Source organism: Clupea harengus, chromosome 6 (assembly GCF_900700415.2).
Source record: "Clupea harengus chromosome 6, Ch_v2.0.2, whole genome shotgun sequence".
NCBI classification, from domain to species: domain Eukaryota; kingdom Metazoa; phylum Chordata; class Actinopteri; order Clupeiformes; family Clupeidae; genus Clupea; species Clupea harengus.
In genome coordinates, this window is record NC_045157.1 from 23,130,909 (window position 1) to 23,148,135 (window position 17,227).

At 44.1% G+C, this 17,227-nt stretch overlaps 1 protein-coding gene across 5 annotated transcripts; it reads right to left on the bottom strand.

The window, feature by feature from the left end:
• Nucleotides 1-903: 903 nt before the first annotated feature.
• Nucleotides 904-17,025, bottom strand: LOC105902998 (src substrate cortactin). Of its 5 annotated transcripts, none has more exons than XM_042708085.1 (17): nucleotides 16,819-17,024; nucleotides 15,338-15,421; nucleotides 15,089-15,162; nucleotides 14,457-14,586; nucleotides 12,327-12,437; nucleotides 12,130-12,184; nucleotides 10,494-10,604; nucleotides 9,714-9,824; nucleotides 8,491-8,601; nucleotides 5,653-5,708; nucleotides 5,198-5,267; nucleotides 4,744-4,892; nucleotides 4,353-4,445; nucleotides 4,075-4,155; nucleotides 3,466-3,649; nucleotides 3,312-3,380; nucleotides 904-2,715 (listed from the first exon to the last, which is right to left on the bottom strand). In XM_042708085.1, the coding sequence occupies exons 2-17, from the start codon at nucleotides 15,419-15,421 to the stop codon at nucleotides 2,579-2,581; spliced, it is 1,626 nt and encodes a 541-aa protein (XP_042564019.1). In that variant the 5' UTR covers nucleotides 16,819-17,024; the 3' UTR covers nucleotides 904-2,578. The 5 variants fall into 5 exon arrangements, with proteins under 5 accessions (XP_042564019.1, XP_012686142.2, XP_042564021.1 ...); XM_012830688.3 differs by having other exon boundaries at nucleotides 3,463-3,649; XM_042708087.1 differs by lacking the exon at nucleotides 10,494-10,604 and having other exon boundaries at nucleotides 3,463-3,649; nucleotides 16,819-17,025.
• Between the last annotated feature and the right edge of the window lie 202 nt (nucleotides 17,026-17,227).

Sequence of the window (17,227 nt, forward strand, 5' to 3'; positions counted from 1 at the left end):
AATATTCCACCGAGCTTTGTAATAACACAATTTATATCATCTGAAAAAAAAACAGCTTGTGTGACAGGAAAACAGGCTTTATGGATAAGACTTACCGGTAGCAACCCAGCTGCCTAACCTTTGGCCAGCTCCTGCCATCACAGCTGATTGTTGAGCCAGCATGTCAAAACCACGCTGGAGGGTAACGATGCTCTGACATGGCTGAAGGGATTTGAAGCACACAGTGTCACTTTCACAAGCATACGTCTGTGGTTCGTGGCCTACAAACCCAAAAAATAGCGAAGAACCCAGTATTTTGTCTAAGTATTCCCATTAGATGCAGCAGACAGATCCAGAGTATCTCCAACACACTCCAGGTATCTGCCAGTGCAGACCCACACTAACAAGCATGTGAAGTTAGGGACACTATATCCTAACTTCAACCCACTGAACTTAGTGTGCTTGTCTTTAGTGGCAATTTCAGCAAGTTGTCCAATACCTGCTGTGCAGACTGACTGCACTGTTGCCAGTTGTGTAGATATGGCACACAGACCCCTGAGAGAACTACATGCAGAACTTTAGTTTGGGTCCTGTGGGAGGCCAAAAGGGTCACCCAGAATGAATAAGTAGGGTTTCAAACTCAATGGTGAGGAAATATAGACAGGCAAACCCCTAAGTAGTGTATAATGTATCTATTCTGTAATATTGCATGAGCAAAGCGTATTGAATTGGGTCTGTTTTTCAGTATTCACCTCGATGCCATTTCAGTGGGAAGAAAATATGTGGAGTGGTGGTGCCCTCTAGTGGTAGAGATTTTGCTGCACATTCTAACTAGCACCAATACCATGCCACTATAACATCGCTCATAAAATATATGTAGGCTAGAGTAATTTTTATGGTGAACAAACATAAAGGGAATACTCCTTTCAGATAACAGTTTTATTAGCCAAGAAGTAAACAAACGAAGAACTGTTCAGACAGGACAGAAAAACTACTAGCCTCCAGTGGACTGGAAATGCTACACAGACTGTTAACCATCATGTTACATTTGATTTGCATCTGTTTGCACTTCAAACTATGTGTGGCTGGTTTGTATTACACATGGTGACGTATTATGAGTAACCGTGAGTATGTTTTAACTATTTTTTTTTTTTTAATATTTAAAAAAAATCAACAATCAAGTAGACTGAGACTGAATCAAAAACATGAAAATGAAATACTTGTAAAGGTCACTTTATTATAAAACCCCAACCCAATGAAGCCATTTAAAATCACTCATACATTTTAGTATAGGTACTCAAAAGCCGAAACGATACCCATGGTAACAGGATGGGATTGTCATCATCAGTTAAAATGAAGAAGCGTCACACAGTGTCATGTTTAGAATCTCACAGACAAACAGAACCTGAAGTCAATCGTTCTTCTGCTAGTTTCAAATGTGTTGGCCATGATGGAGAGTACCCATACGTCACCGTATCCCACACAAAACATGGAACAGAACAAGACACTTAAGACACGCATGCCTATGGAACAACATACACAGTCATCCTCTACATGTGGACACGGCAGGATGGGCTGCGTTTTCTCAATATATTTATTTCCAAACACTGTAATCTTCTCATATATATATATATTCTTAAGTGGAACCTTAACACATTATTGGACCGCAGCTAGCAAGTCAAAGTTTTTTTTTATTTTAATTTTTTTTCAGCCTGATGTTTATTTCAGGCTGCTAAGCGGTGTCATTAATGTTGCATCATACACCACACTAGTGAATCTGTCTAGATGGAGAGACTGTTCAAAGTAAAGAAACATTTTTTTTTCATTTTTCTTTTCTTCTCATCATAGCAAACACAAGAGTTACCGTGTACCCATTACAAATAATAATAAAAAGAAAGAAAATAATTCGAGCAGCTTAACAGTTACAGGCTACGATAACCATGGATTCCAAGAGAAGCAAGTCTCTGTGTGAGTACTAGAAGCGTAAGTGAAACACATAGGGTTTCCTTCAGGAGGAAAAGATTACACCGACATGGTAATTTTTTTTTTCTGCAAGATAGAATAGTTCCCTCATCTTTGGTGATCCTAATACCTCCACATGGCTTGTGATGTGAGGTTGCACTGCACGGTCAATACTCTGGGGGGGGGGGGGGGGGGGGTGTTGTTTAAGCCTTTCTAACACATCAGGCCTAGTCTGGAGAGAGGGTTGACTATGAGAAAACGCTAAATGAAGATACACTAGCAGTTGTAAAGGGAAATCCATTCTTCTGTGTTAGGAGCCACAGGGAATACGTGTTACAGGAATCCCTCCTTTCCAACCTGCTACAGGTTCTGTTTTTACCGCCACCTCCCAACAGGATGTGAGATTCTGACGAACAGTAGGGAAGAGTAGAGCGTGAATGAACCAGAATGAAGACCGAAAGAGAAATGCAGCAGAGCTGACAGTCCTGAGACTTTTGAGAAGGCCGTGATAGACTGGGGGTGGTGAAAGAAAAGAAAAAGAGAAGGATGAGATAAGAAAAGAGCGGGAAGGAAGGCCTCTCTCCTCCAGGGAGTTGGGCTTGGCAGGTAAGGCGTGGCCAACGGGTGGGCTGCGGCCTCATGGCCGAACCTCCACGTAATTGGCTGGAAACAGTCCGTAGCTCCCCCGACACACACCCCTCCACCATCCCTCGTCAATCATCTCGATGTTGGTAATGATGTCGTCGGGGTCGAAGGAAATCTCATCCTCGCCAGCTGAAAAAACGAGTTAGAGTTATTGATCGTTTATCCAACTCAGTGATATGTGTTTACTATGGTTGCTTTTCCACTGCTATTAGACGCTCTGACTTGTAATACATTTTGTTCACTGCATGGTTTGTTACCAGACAGGTCTTTTTATCTGCGTCACTTTGCTAACTACCTAGTAGTTAGTAGTTAGCTTGTTTCTTTGTTGACCGTTTATTTGCCGCTCAACATCACAACGCTCGTGGAACTCCAGTTTTCGGTGACAAACCCAACAACATTAAAACAAATATTTCGCACAATATTTTGAGGTGTCTTGCTTTAAAACCAGTCGTGGAGATTGTGAGTCGTCACAAAAAGCATCACAGCTGTATAGATCTATGGCACTCGCTTTTAGCCTGCACCTCATGGAGAAAAAAAAACAATCACAGATCCCTTCTGCTATTCATAACATACTCACATATGTTATGTTCTGTTATATTTCACCATCAATACACTATTGCTTGAAGGTGAAAATTCCTCTTGTGACATCAGCTGGCTCAGTTCACAGGTGGACCAAAATCATAGAATCAGTGCCAATAAAACATCATAACTGACAACACACTCACCAGCCTGGTAGTCATAGAGGGCCACAGCAGTCACGCCCAGGTCCTCTCCGTAGTCATAAGTCTGGGCATCTAGAGAGAGGAAAACAGATGTGACTACAAAGAGTACACTGCACACGGTCTACCATGAGTCCTGAGGGTCCGGAGTCCTTACCTCCTCCTCCTCCTCCTCCTCCTCCTCCTCCTCCTGCCTTGTAGTCCTGCTCCACATTCTGGTACATGTCGTCCTGAGCAGGTTCGTCGTAGGTCTGTTCAGCTGGAGCAGACACAGGCGCTGCCTCGTAGACATTGTTGCCATTATCCGTGCTCTCTTGAGGAGGCTCCTCATACAGCTCTGCATCCTGACAGACACACGCACGCACACACCAGCAGGGGGCGATCACTAACACATGTCACAGGGCAACCACACCACCCGTTAAAGGCAGTGATTTCATTTGGTCACAACTGATCTTTTGTCATTGTCCAAAAATATGTTCGTTTTTTTCCCCACGTGGTTTTCCTGACTCACTGGTTTTTGCACGTCTTCCTCGGAACCAAAACACAAAGGCCCCCGTTTCACTACATGAAGGATGCGTGCTTACAAAAACAACTCATGCATGCCGAGTGACAAAGAAGCCAATGTCTACATTTTCATAAAACCGATAAATGTTGGTATGGCATTTCAGGGTGATTCATAGTGACACAAAAATGGAAACAATTTTACCATTCCTCATGATGTAAACAAGTTGTTTAGATCATGTAAAAACAAACAGCGTGCACGACTTACCTCATACACTGGCTGGGCAGCTGGGGTGGGGCTAGGTACAGGGCTAGGTACAGGAGATGGTGCTTTGGCTTTGGCTGCCTCCTACAACAACGGGAATTGGATGTGAAAACAAAACGTGTGTGTGTGTGTGTGTGTGTGTTTGTGTGTGAGTGTGAGTGCTTTGAGAGGATGTGTGTAAATGCAGGTTTGCGTTTTTGTTCCTGCACAAGCATGTCTGTGTTTTTGAGTGAACTTATATGTGTGCGTGTGCGTGTGTGTGTGTGTGCCTCAGGCCTTACCTCATACACTGGCTGGGCAGCTGGGGTGGGGCTAGGTACAGGGCTAGGTACAGGGCTAGGTACAGGAGATGGTGGTTTGGCTTTGGCTGCCTCCTACAACAACGTGAATGGGATGTGGAAACAAAAGCTGAAAACATGAGTGTGTGGGTATGAGAACATGCATGTGTGCTTTGAGAGGATGTGTGTACATGCATGTGTGCTTTGAGAGGATGTGTGTACATGCAGGTGTGTGATTTGGTTTCTGCACATGCATGTCTGTATGCAATGACATCCATGTATGTGATTTTGAGTGAACTCACAGGAACAGATATATGAATATATGAACACACACGGAAGTGTGTGACAATAAAATATGACTGTGGCACTTTTGCAGACTCCTGCAGCAGCGTACCTCTTGTTTCCTGCGCGCCTCCTCCTGCTCCTGCTTCTCCTTGACCTGCCGCCTGGTCCGCTCCTCCTCAGCGCGCTTCCGGTCCTCTACCTCCTTCTCCTTGGCGATGTTCTCAAAGCGAGCCTTAATGCTCCCAGTGTTGGCACTGGCTAATGGGACAGAGACCAGAGCACAATAACACCATTGAGAGTTAGTGAGAGAGAGAGAGAGAGAGAGAGCGCTGTTTCAGCTCACGGAAAAGAAAGACCGAAACTGGTAGAGTTGCTTAGTCTTGGAACAGCTATTGTGTGTGTTTGTGCGTGTGTGTGCGTGTGCGTGTGCGTGTGCGTGCGTGCGTGCGTGCGTGCGTGCGTGCGTGCGTGCGTGCGTGCGTGCGTGCGTGTTTACATGGGTGCATGTGTAAACAGGGAAAAGATCCTATTTCAAAGTTTCTCAAGTGTCATCAATACACCACCTGCTTCTGTAGGCTTGGTCTTCTGGTAGCCAGAGGACGGTCTCTCCACGTCCTCGAAGGTCCCTGCACTCTGTCAGACACAAACACCAGCAAATATTTGCAAACAGCAGTGGAGTGGAGTAACCTCAACTGATAACTTCTCAAGGCCAAGTCACAGAACACCGACCCTTAAATCAACAGTCACATGCCTTTCAATGTGGCAAACAACTGTGATATTAATGCAGGGTGCGGCAACTGCTCTCTTCTTTCTTCATCCAAATATACTTCTGGTGTGACGCACGATTAGTAACTCAGCTGAGTTAGTCAATTAAGTAGATCATTAATGGTCATAAAAAGTCTATGAAAAATATAAACCCATGCCTGTTCTGAAGATGATAAAGACCAGCTACGGGAGCAGCCCTATAGTAAGCAAACGCATCGTTTCTAACATAGAATACATATGGACACATACATACCTTGTCCATTCTATCCTTCTGGACGCCATATTTCCCTCCAAACCCTTTGGAGTAGTCTAGAATGCAAGAATTAACAAAGGTTAGACGTAAAGAGGTCAACTCAAGAAGCAGTTCCATGTCATGAGCACAACAGAAGAGCAAAGGTAACTCATACATCAGGCTGAGAGGCAGCCATGCAAACCTGCAAGAAAAGCTCACAAGAAAAAAATGGGGCGCTTATATTTCCTATAACTCATTCAGTGGCTTTTGCAGTATTTTGCATGTTCACCTGACAGAAGCTATTTCTGCACAAGCTGAGTGCAAGCAGCTGTGTCTTTCTTTGCGTGTGTGTGGGGGGGGGATGCACTGTGGCCTTAGCGAATGTGCAGCCATCATGCACTTATGAGCACATCAGCATACAACTGAACCAGAAGCAAATGAGGGATAGGGGTGGCGGGGTGGGGGCGGGGGGTAGTGTCATTCATACAGGACAGGACAGGACAGGACAGGGGAGGACAGGACAGGACAGGGACAACAGCTCAGCTAGGAACATAAAAGGGGATTTGGAAAACATAACATCAAAAGTGATTCAGTTGATGATCTGCAGAAGCCTGGGAGCTTTTTAAAACTACAGGAGCGTTGAGCACATGGGTCAGCCAACTTCCACCTACTAAACACACATCAGCACAGACGCTCAGGCCTGTTTTGGGACTAATCTGAGGCCGATGGGCCAGACTGCTCAGCACACGTTTGTTCCAGTCCTGCTTGCGCTGGCATGTAGCACGCCACACACACAAAGCCCAGGATTACCTCAGTCAGATGTGCCAGTGGAGCACAGGGTTTAGTGGCACGACTGACCATGGTAAACACTGAGCTAACAGTTTCAACAAAGCTGACAATACAATGACCGAGATCCAACAGCTGGACGTGGGCGATACGGTGAGTTCTAAAAGAAAATCTACCTAACATAATACAGAAATATAATCTGGTCCCCGATATAGTTCAATTCAGTCCAACCCTGTGTCCGTGAAACATTAACTATTAGACCACATCATGGTCACCGTAATATAGCCATTTATACTGCACAGCTGGCAACAAGCGGCAGATAAAACCGAACTGCCTTTGCAAATGAGCCATTTTAGAGTTTTGAGTAAATCATTAGAGAATGAGCATAATTCTCCATGGTGAGAACAATTCTAGAAAGGATTCTGGGACAGAAAGATTCTCACCCACACTACATCAATTCATAAGCTGCATCAATAAATAAACATTCTGACAGAAAACATCCAACCACTTGATTATTGTGCTTCACATTTGTGCTGGATACTCTGTAACGTAATGCGCTAGGGATGGATCGAAGCTGTGAACCGTCACGGTACTTCTGCTCACAGTATGTTATTGATACACTGACACCAAATATCGATATATGTTTTTCAAACTCAATACAGTTGAAAACTAATTTATTCACATAGCCATTCTGGTTATTTAGAAACTCACTACCTCCCAGGGTCTTGATAAAGTGGTAACTATCATGAAACACAATTATACCTAGCAGCAATGCTAGACAACACATTCCATCAAAACAGGCCTTTTACAGTTACTGCTACTGTCTGGAACTAGAGTGTACTTTACACTGTTTACACTGTTTGTTTAGTTGAAATGGCATTCCTTTTCTTTTTTTTCCGCCTGTGTTGGGATATCAATGTCATCGGAAAAAACTTGTGATAATATCGGATTGTGAGTTTACCTGTGTTTTCACCCCTAATGGATACTTTAGGCTCTTATAATAGTGCTTTGCAATGGTTGAGTAAATATAAAGTTAAAAGTATAAAGTTAAAAGTATAAAGTGATCTGGTGCATCTAGTGAAGGACTGCTGGGTGGGCTGGCTCAGGTGCATCAGAGCAGCGAGGGAGAGTAGAGGGAGGGGAGGAGGGTGTGTGGTGGGTGTTGCAGCACATTGATTGTCAGCTAAAGACAACAGGACAGGGTAAGGAGCAGGGGGGGGGGGGGGTCGGAGACGGTGCCTTGTTGAGACTCGTGTTTGGCCAGGCTCTCCTTGTGCTCAAAGCCCAGGGCACACTTGTCCTGCTTGTCCGCATCTACCCCGTACTTCCCTCCAAAACCCCGCTTATAGTCTGCAAGAGTCCGCACAGACACAAACACAAACACAAACACAAACACAGAGACAGGACAGACAAACACACAAACACACATATATATATATACACACACAAAACATATGGACATGTACAACAATGACATACAACAACAGTAACAGCAGCAGCAGACATGACACACATACAAGGCTATATTTGACCAATGCCTTTCACTTCTGGTTTCCCTTCCACCAGAAACTGCCGATGAGCCGGGGATCATTCCAGAGTATGTGAACTACAGATGTAACTCTGTCAGTATTAAGAGCACTCAGCAGTCATGCTTAAGTACTAAACTCCCACCCTGGTAATGCTCAGGGACAGGTAAATCACAGGCCACACAGAACTACACATGCTTGCTAAATCATGAAACAAACTCACTTGGATCCCACAAGAGACAAACACATGGGATTCAACAGTGTGGGTGTGAAATTCATGTTGCCAACCAGAACAAAGGTGACAAGAGCAGGCTGACTGCTTTATATTTAGATAAACTCTCACAGAAGAAGAAGTGGCTTCATGAGAGTGAAGCCATGAGGGACAGAGAGGTTGGTTACAACAACACTGGTTCTTCATTACTTGGCCTGTCAACAATCAACATGCATGAAGGAAGCCGAATAAACTGATGGAGAATGGAACGATGAATTGTGTGTGTGTGTGTGTGTGTGTGTGTCTCATGCGGACTGGGTGAGAGCTTTACATTACCTTTCTGAGATTCATGAAGCTGCAGTTTCTCCTGATGGTCCCATCCCACGGCCGACTTGTCCTGACGGTCAGACTGCACTCCAAACTTTCCACCGAAACCCTTCACATAGTCTGCACACACACACACACACACATATTAATCCAAATGTATTGTTTAAGCAGTTCCGTAAAAAAAAAATTATTAATCAGATTACAATGTACCGAGTTGGATTGCCAGTTTTGTATAGATTTGGGCAATTTTCCATACATAGTTGTCGCATTTTGCAAAGTATAGCAAGAGTAAAGCATGTTCACAGGACCTAATATTAACCCCTTCTCCTTTTCAAAAGCAGAACTTCTCCACTGCAGACGAAGAACTGAACTGACCTGTAAAAGGCCCTTGATAACCGAATGAAGCTCCCAGCACAGCACAGCACAGCACTGGCACGGCCTACATTTACAAAGTCATCTTCTACAACCCTCCATTCAGAGAGAACACAGTGGGGGAGGAGGTCAAGCGGGCCTGTCTGCCAAATGCGTCAGCAGGGAATCTGCTGTTGGGGCCATTCACTCTCACATATAGTACACCATCTCCCACGAGGAAGACAAGTTGGGACAATGTCCAAAAGGAATGAATGGCATTCCCCTGATAGTATTACTACTGCTGCTGGTTATGTTGCTCCAAACAGCAAGCCTGTGTTTGCTTTAGCTGTGGTGTCGAGAAAGGCAGGGCCTGTTCAGGGACCTTTGAGGACGTTTGTCGGCCTTTAGACCCACTTCATCCACTATCCATTAATGGGCCTTTCACAAGAGAGGCTGTATGCAGTTGACATTAGCATGGATCACAGTTCTGCCCTTGAAATGCACTGGCAGCGCAGGGGCTGTGGTGTGGTGTGGTGTGGTGTGGTGTGGTGTGGTGTGGTGTGGTGTGGTGTGGTGTGGTGTGGTGTGGTGTGGTGAATGCCCACTCCTAGGAAGACGTGAGGAAGAGAAGGAAATGGCCGAATCTCCACATTCTTTTTTGGGGGGTTTGTTTGTGGTATTTATTCTTCAGAGGCCTTATGTCCCTTTAATTTCTTTAAATAAACTTAAGTTTTATTACTGAGAACTCTGTGTCCATTTATGCTGCAGTCCGTCATGCATAACAAGTATGACGGTGAATTTAAATGTTACATTACATTATCAACCTGTGATGTGATAATACTGTTAAATGACCTTGTGTCAAAGTTGTAGCGAACACAAACCTTTCTGTGACTCATGTTTTTCAGTCTTCCCCTGGTACTCAAATCCAACAGCACTCTTGTCCACCTTGTCGGTCTCCACACCGAACTTCCCACCGAAGCCTTTAGAGTAGTCTGGAGAAGCGATTCAGCCGCAGTGGCGGTGTTAAAAACAACAGACATTTGCAGAGAATACAAAGGATCACATTACACTGAAGCCTTGTGTTGCCAGCCTAAATCTCTTAAGTTCAGTTTTTTACAACAGAAAATATGTTGTGGCTCTTCTTTTGGCAGACCAGGTTAACAGCTGTGTAGCATTTGGTCTGAGGCTAGTCTACAAGCTCAGTTTCTGTATTAAACTTTGGTATGAGCTGATTCAAACTCGTTCAGTGATATGCTGGTGTACAATCTTTAGTGATACACCTGCGCCAAACAAATGCCCACAGAGGGACTCCAACCTTCAGTGAACACACTGGAAATAGATGGGTGGCAACACTACTTCAGCAACAGAGGAGTGAACTAAACACATATGACTGCTTCACTCTTGATATACGACTATAGCTTAGCAACTAATGCAACAAAACAAAGCGATGAAAATCTTACACACACACAAAAACACCATATGGGCTAAAAGCATGGTGAATCACAGTGCAGACAGGCTCTTTACACACCTTTGTGCTGTCTGGAGATGGGACACACAGTGTGTGTGTGTTTCTGTGTGTGTGTGGGGGGGGGGGGGGACTATGTGTGTGCATCTTTGCATGTAGGGGGATCTGAGGTTAAAAAAAAGCGGGTCAAACAAACCTTTCTGAGAATCATGTTTGTCGGTTTTGCCCTGGTAATCAAAGCCCAAGGCACTTTGGTCCACCCGATCAGTCTGCACCCCGTAGCGCCCCCCAAACCCAACGGAGTGGTCTGGGTGAGGCAACACAGCACAGCAGGGTCAAGCAAGGCAGCGGGACATGGAGGGAGGACGGACGGATGGATGCATAAATAGATGGAGAGAAGGGACGCTCTTAGCAAAAGGAAACTTGAGCAGAAAGCAGCAGAGCTGGTAAAGGCTGCCGATAATGAGGAGTGTGTGTGTGTGTGTGTGTGTGTGTGTTAGGCTATGTACAGTTATATAAGGGCACACTGGTGTTTGTGTAAGATGAGAATATATACTTCATGTTTCAAGAGACTATGGTAGCAGAATATGTGATAATACATCTGCCCTTTAAAAGGACCATGACTGAGAAACCACTTAGTCATACAGACAGCTAATACCCATTTAGATAATTGCACAATGTCTCAAAGTATTGCTACATGGCTACTGTACCATAGTAGCTCCTAAAGAAAATGAGGAACACCCTGCCATATATAATGTGTCAAAGTCCTTTTGTATTGCTGTGCTATTTTTAACCTGCCCAAGGACTATAAATGGAAATTAGTTAGTTTCATTGCTTACTAATTCATACTGATACAAGAACAGTGATTTGCACATATGCGTTGTACCAATTCAGTAAATCAATTCAATTAAATGCCTCCTGTGAATGGAAGGTTTGCTTGATGCTACAGGACAACAAGGGAGTCCTGGGTTTTGAGTGTGAGCTTAAGCCTGTGTGTGTGTGTGTGTGTGTGTGTGTGTGTGTGAGCTTTGGCTAAACAGGGCATGAAGCATGAAGCTGTTCTACGCCACAGCAAAAAAGCAAACGGGTCAACAGCACTTCCCAATACAGTAAACAGGGCTCTTGGTTCAGATCCCAAATCTACTTCCTGAAATGAAACACTTACACTTCCCTAAATGATACAATCTCTGTCCTCCATTTGAATTGTGCTTAGGAAAATTTGCCTTGCAAAACCTGGGGCTTTGTGGCAATATATCAATACATCATCTTCTGTTTGTCACGCATGTGGGTAAAATTTCCCAAAGAATACCATTGGTGGAATTAGAATTTGAATTGATGAGGGCTGTTGCTGATGAATCTATTAAGCCTCCACTGTGCATAGCTCTTTCTCCTACATGTAGGCCCTACTCACACTTGGCAATCAAATGGGTCTTCTATCGGGTCTGTAGACCACATCCACATGTACATGAAACTGGTTAGAATCCGGTCCTGGTCCTGATCCCAACATACTTGGGCACGCAATGTGGTCGGATCTCACCAAGTGCAGTGATTTGAATTCCACCAATCGTCCTTATTATACACATTACAGAGATCCATTACTCCATCTTCTCTGAGCTCAGACGTTGAGGACTGTCCATTTGGATGGGCTGAATCATCCCGCTCAGCAATAACCAATGCCAGGAACACTTGAGGACATGCGTAAATGTGCTTCGTCTTAATTGGATGATGAACCAGTCATCGTTTTTTAGATGCCAAGTGTGAACTAGACTGTAGACACATACCAGAATTTGATTTCCCCAGGGGTCAACACGATCAGAAAGTGATCTCTTTACCTTTCTGTGAGGCATGCTTTTCTGTCTTCCCAGCATACTCGAAACCCATAGCAGACTGCAAAAAAAAACAAAGTGTCCTGGTTCACATCTTTATCTTGATGTCTGCATATTTTCTGTCACACATATTTTGTTGTAATAAACCTGCTGTGCAGCATGCTCCTTTAAGTTCAACGCAAACTTGTTTGCTGGGACTGTACCTGGTCAACGCGATCAGCCTGCACTCCAAACTTGCCACCAAAGCCTTTGGAGGTGTCTGTCTGGGAGCAGTGCTTGGACAGCTTGCTCTGGTAGTCATGCCCAACAGCCGACTGGGGGTGGGGGAAGAGATGGGAAAGGAGTTGTGGTAGGTCAGAGAACAGGCTCGATTTTGATTGACAGCCTCAACAATCTGACAAACGCTCTGCTTCAAGTTTAAAGCCAAGTTAGGACACAACAGAGGCTTAACAACTGTCAGTACATCAGGGGCACACAGGTTGAAAGAGCATGTGTGTGTGTGTATGTCACTTAATCCCTCTCCTGCGGTGCTAGGTAAAAACCCAGCCTCTCTGGCTCAGTGGACCAGGGCTGGGTCAGCACGTTTCCGACCTCACACACACACACACACACACACATCAGTGGAGGGGAGAGGACACAGAGCCTTGTGTCAGTCCAGCTCCTGCCACAGCCTGTTCACACATTACCACTTCGGTGGACTCATTCTTACTACAGCCCAAGCCGTCTAGGCCTTTCTACACACACACATCAGTGGAGGGGAGAGGACACAGAGCCTTGTGTCAGTCCAGCTCCTGCCACAGCCTGTTCACACATTACCACTTCGGTGGACTCATTCTTACTACAGCTCAAGCCGTCTAGGCCTTTCCACACACACACACACACACACACACACACACACACACACACACACACACACACACACACACACACACACACACACACACACACACACACACACACACACACACACACACACACACACACACACACACACACACACACACACACACACACACACACACACACAGGAGCAGAAATCAGAATGGCTTCTCCCACTCAGATAAAGGCAGCAGTCACTGCCAGAGACATGGGGACACAATGGGTCAAACAGCTCCTAGATCAGTGTCTAACCCATGCACCCCTGACTGTAACTGAGCAGAGCTAATGACTTCCTGTGTGGGTCCATGAGTAATTAAAATGTACCAATACAATCCCTTCTAAACAAAATAATGTACAATTGACTGATAAAAATGTGATATGTTAGGCTGTGATTGGTTGTGCGTTATGAAAAAGGCATACAAAATTGAAATTCCTACATTCCAAATTTCATAATAATTTTGAGGGTCAATGTCCTTTTCACATTACATAACATTTGCCACAAACAATTAATGTAAAGTGGTATTCTGAAACACAATAAAGGACAAATTATTATGGATTATCATCACCCAGCTAAATATGTGAAAAGATTGGAAGATATGGTCTAAAAAAAAATATAACAGACCTACTATAGACCCATTGTTCACCATTAGCATCCGATTTAAAACCATGTTTCCTGCTGTAGTTTCCTAAATCAATCTGATGCTCCTACCAAGACTATGCAGGCCAGCAGTTTACATCTCAGGCATCCATTACAAGCTCCTTCTTATGATGGCACCCACTGTCAACACAACATTACTGCAGACTGTTAAAACGAGGGATTATGTCCATGAGGCATGTCAGGATGAGGATCTGTTTTGACACATTCATTTTATGTCATTTAGCTTCTATCCGGCATAACACATCACTGAAATCCAACTGCTGCAAGACCACTTGAATACCTTGGAGACGTGATACATATAGCCCTGGTGCTGTTCATGTGAAGTCCTAAAAGGTGAGTTTATAGCAGCGCGTGCCTGCCGGTGTAACAGGCGTCTAACAGGGTTTACACTGACACAGTTTCGCAGTTCACCTACTTAGCTAAAGTGGATGGTTCTTCAAATTGGTCTAGACTAAATCTGTGATGTTTAGCGCAGATTATCCACATCTCAGTAGAAGTCATGACATCATGATATATCATGAAATACCAGTACACAACATGGTGCCCATTCCACTTCCTGAACATCCAACCAGTAACGGAGTTAACTAAATTGATTTATTCCAATACAAGGATTTCAAAAACTGAAGTCAGGAGTGTTACAATGGTGCAAGCAGACACATCACTAGAAGAAGGCAGATCTCTGTTCAAATGACACGCTTACTCTGCTTGAGGCCTCCTTCACAGGATAAACTAAACTGACCCACTGCCTAGTGTGTGTGAGAGGACAGAGAAAGATGAGACAGGACTTTCAACTCACACTGTCCATGCGGTCCTCCTGGATGCCAAATTTGCCCCCATACCCATGTGAAGCCTTGGGCATGTCCTCCAACTCCTTCTGCTTCCGGTCGGTGTGCTCCGAGGACACCTTATTGCGCAGGTCGTGGATGCTGTGGAAGAAGGAAGAGGAGGCAGGACAGGGGGCATCACTAACGGCCAGTCTGTCTCAGGGGAGGCTGGCCGCACAGCTCATATAGTCTACACAGTCTTTGTGTCGGCTACTCCCCACGGATCTTATGGCGCATTATACTGAACATTCCTCTTGATCCATCCAGGCACATATTTCATACTCTAAAATCTAAATTATTTTATTTACTGGCAAGTAAAATAATTTAATGGGAGCTATTTGGATCTATCCATTTTTCAATGTTGCTACTAGATGTTTTTGATCCTGCACCCATCCTAGTGAAGACTGTGATGTGCGTGGCTTTTCTAGCACTTTCCTATCTGGTCACCCCACACTACTACAATCATACGTACCCACACACACACATATTCACAGACATTCTTCCATAGGCCATTATCTTTTGGCAAGTGTTTTGAACTGAAAGCTAGTGAAGAATCTGAACACCCACAGTGCCAAGAACTGTATGATGCACATTGTGGACTCACTTGATGTGTTCTTGATGTCCTGAACCTTCTACAGTCTTGGCACCCCATCGCTGCTCTTTCTCGGACACATCATTCTGTTACCAAGGAAACAGAACATATCAGAGAGAAGTGAGAATTTTGAGGTACTGGGAGGAAGGAGATTGACACTATGCTGATTAACAGCAAGACCAAGACACAACTGAAAGTACTACAAAGGCATGAAACTTTGAAACACAATGATGCAATCTTAAGTTACAGTGCATGGCTCACCTCAAAGTCTGGGTCAGTCTCCCAGTCATCACCTCCATCATCAACCGCCACCTTTACAGACTGACCAGCTGCTGCCTTCCACATCTACAAATGAAATGTTCACACTTCAATTTAACCATTTCAACAGGTAGCCTACTCTTGGGGCTCATTTCAACCCAAGAATCAGATTTAGAAGAATTAAAAGAATACATTCGCGGCTATATGAGCAACATATCTGTGCACCTAAAAAACTGTATTTCTTAAGCAAAATAAACTATCAGTCTTAGGTGCTGTTTGGGAGTTGGCTACTTGTGAAGTGGTTACTGGGCACTGAGAGAAGCGAGTTTCACGACCCTAACTCCCTGGCCCATCTGTGTTTAATAACGGACTATGCTGGCAGCCATCTGACGTGGCCCCATCTTCATGAATTCACTGCAAAGGATGAAACAGCTGTTATTATAGGCAACGACCGGCCATTTCAGCAATTTATGAGAAGGCTAGGAATACCGAGTTTACAGACTGATACGGGCTAGTATACTTAAGCTACAGTATACTTATACTTATCTGCTTACAGATTGATACTACTGATACTAACGTTAATAGAGAAGACCAACTTTGAGCAGCTGCACCACACCCAATTAACTGCTTAGCATTTTAAATGCTACGATTCCTGAACAAAAGAGGACAGGGGAATGTTGTTCATGAACACAAGTTAGGTCTATGTGCCTGCAGTAGGGCCAAACGCTTCCATGTCGAGGCCAACTTGTGATCTTTAGCTTCAACGCTGGACTGTTCGAACGACCAAAACATTTCAGACAGATACATTGTAGCTTATTACACTGCACTGTAGCCCTGGTTGACAAAGATACATAATAATTCTATGTGTTGCTGCCACAGGTGTAACTAAATAGCTAAGCGTCACAACGCACCACTGATCTACAGACCTTAATCGTGAAAAGTAGGCCAATTCGGACCAGCCCAGGAAACGATTTCTATTCAAATGGCACAGCTTTATCGCACATCGCATTTGTTAATTCAGGAGTGTGACTGCACTCAACAACAATGCCGCTCCTGAATCAAAGTATATGCTACCCAATTTCTGTGATGCGAAAAAAATATCTCTATAGAAGATCATGCCATGTCTTAAGGTGCTGATTAACTAAGTTAGCTATAGTTAAGCAACACTGACGGGCTTTCTTTGTTTATATATAAATTACCATCCGTGTTCCCTGGCGATGAAATCACTACCTAAAATACACTAAAATACACATTCAATTGTTGGCAAACATTAAACACAAGGGGTGTATCCCAGTTAATTATAAAGGCAGAGAAACCATCGCTGAGGTATTTCCTGTTCTAGTTTCTCGGTCCTTGAGAGCCTGCTAGCTAACGTCAATGATTTAGTGTAGGTGCTCTCAGCTTTTCTCCATCTCGCATTTTGTCGCAGGATACTACTGAATGTTCCTTCAAAAATTATTCATCGAAGGATTGCACATACATACCTTCGCCGCTTGCACGTTTCTTTGCCAAATTCGCTTACAAATAAGAAAACAGGGGGTCCTACGGTGCTAGCGTTGACAGTCCTTGCCTAATGGAATATTCCTTGCCTCCACTCTTCCGGCTCTCCCACTCTACCATTCCCTCTTCCTGCTTTGGGTACAACAGCTCCACCTGGACTTCAAAAAGAGGAAATGACGCTGGGGTTGCAATTGAGGCAAGGCAGGTTTATTTATGCAGCACATTTCATACACAAAGGCAATTCAAAGGGCATGATTGACATAAATAAGGGCAAAAGGAACATAGATAAAGATAATTGAAAGATAAAAATATGATTAAAGTACATAATTAAAAGAACATACAAAGTACATACAAGAGAATAAAAACATAATTAAAAGAATGTACAAAGTACAT

Excerpts from the sequence above, each read along its gene's own strand:
- LOC105902998 (XM_012830688.3), bottom strand. The coding sequence starts at position 15,421 with ATGTGGAAGGCAGCAGCTGGTCAGTCTGTAAAGGTGGCGGTTGATGAT. Across the intron at positions 14,587-15,088 it reads GGACATCAAGAACACATCAA|CATCCACGACCTGCGCAATA; the intron begins GTGAGTCCACAA and ends CTTCTTCCACAG. Across the intron at positions 4,893-5,197 it reads GACCAAGCCTACAGAAGCAG|CCAGTGCCAACACTGGGAGC; the intron begins GTGGTGTATTGA and ends CTGTCCCATTAG.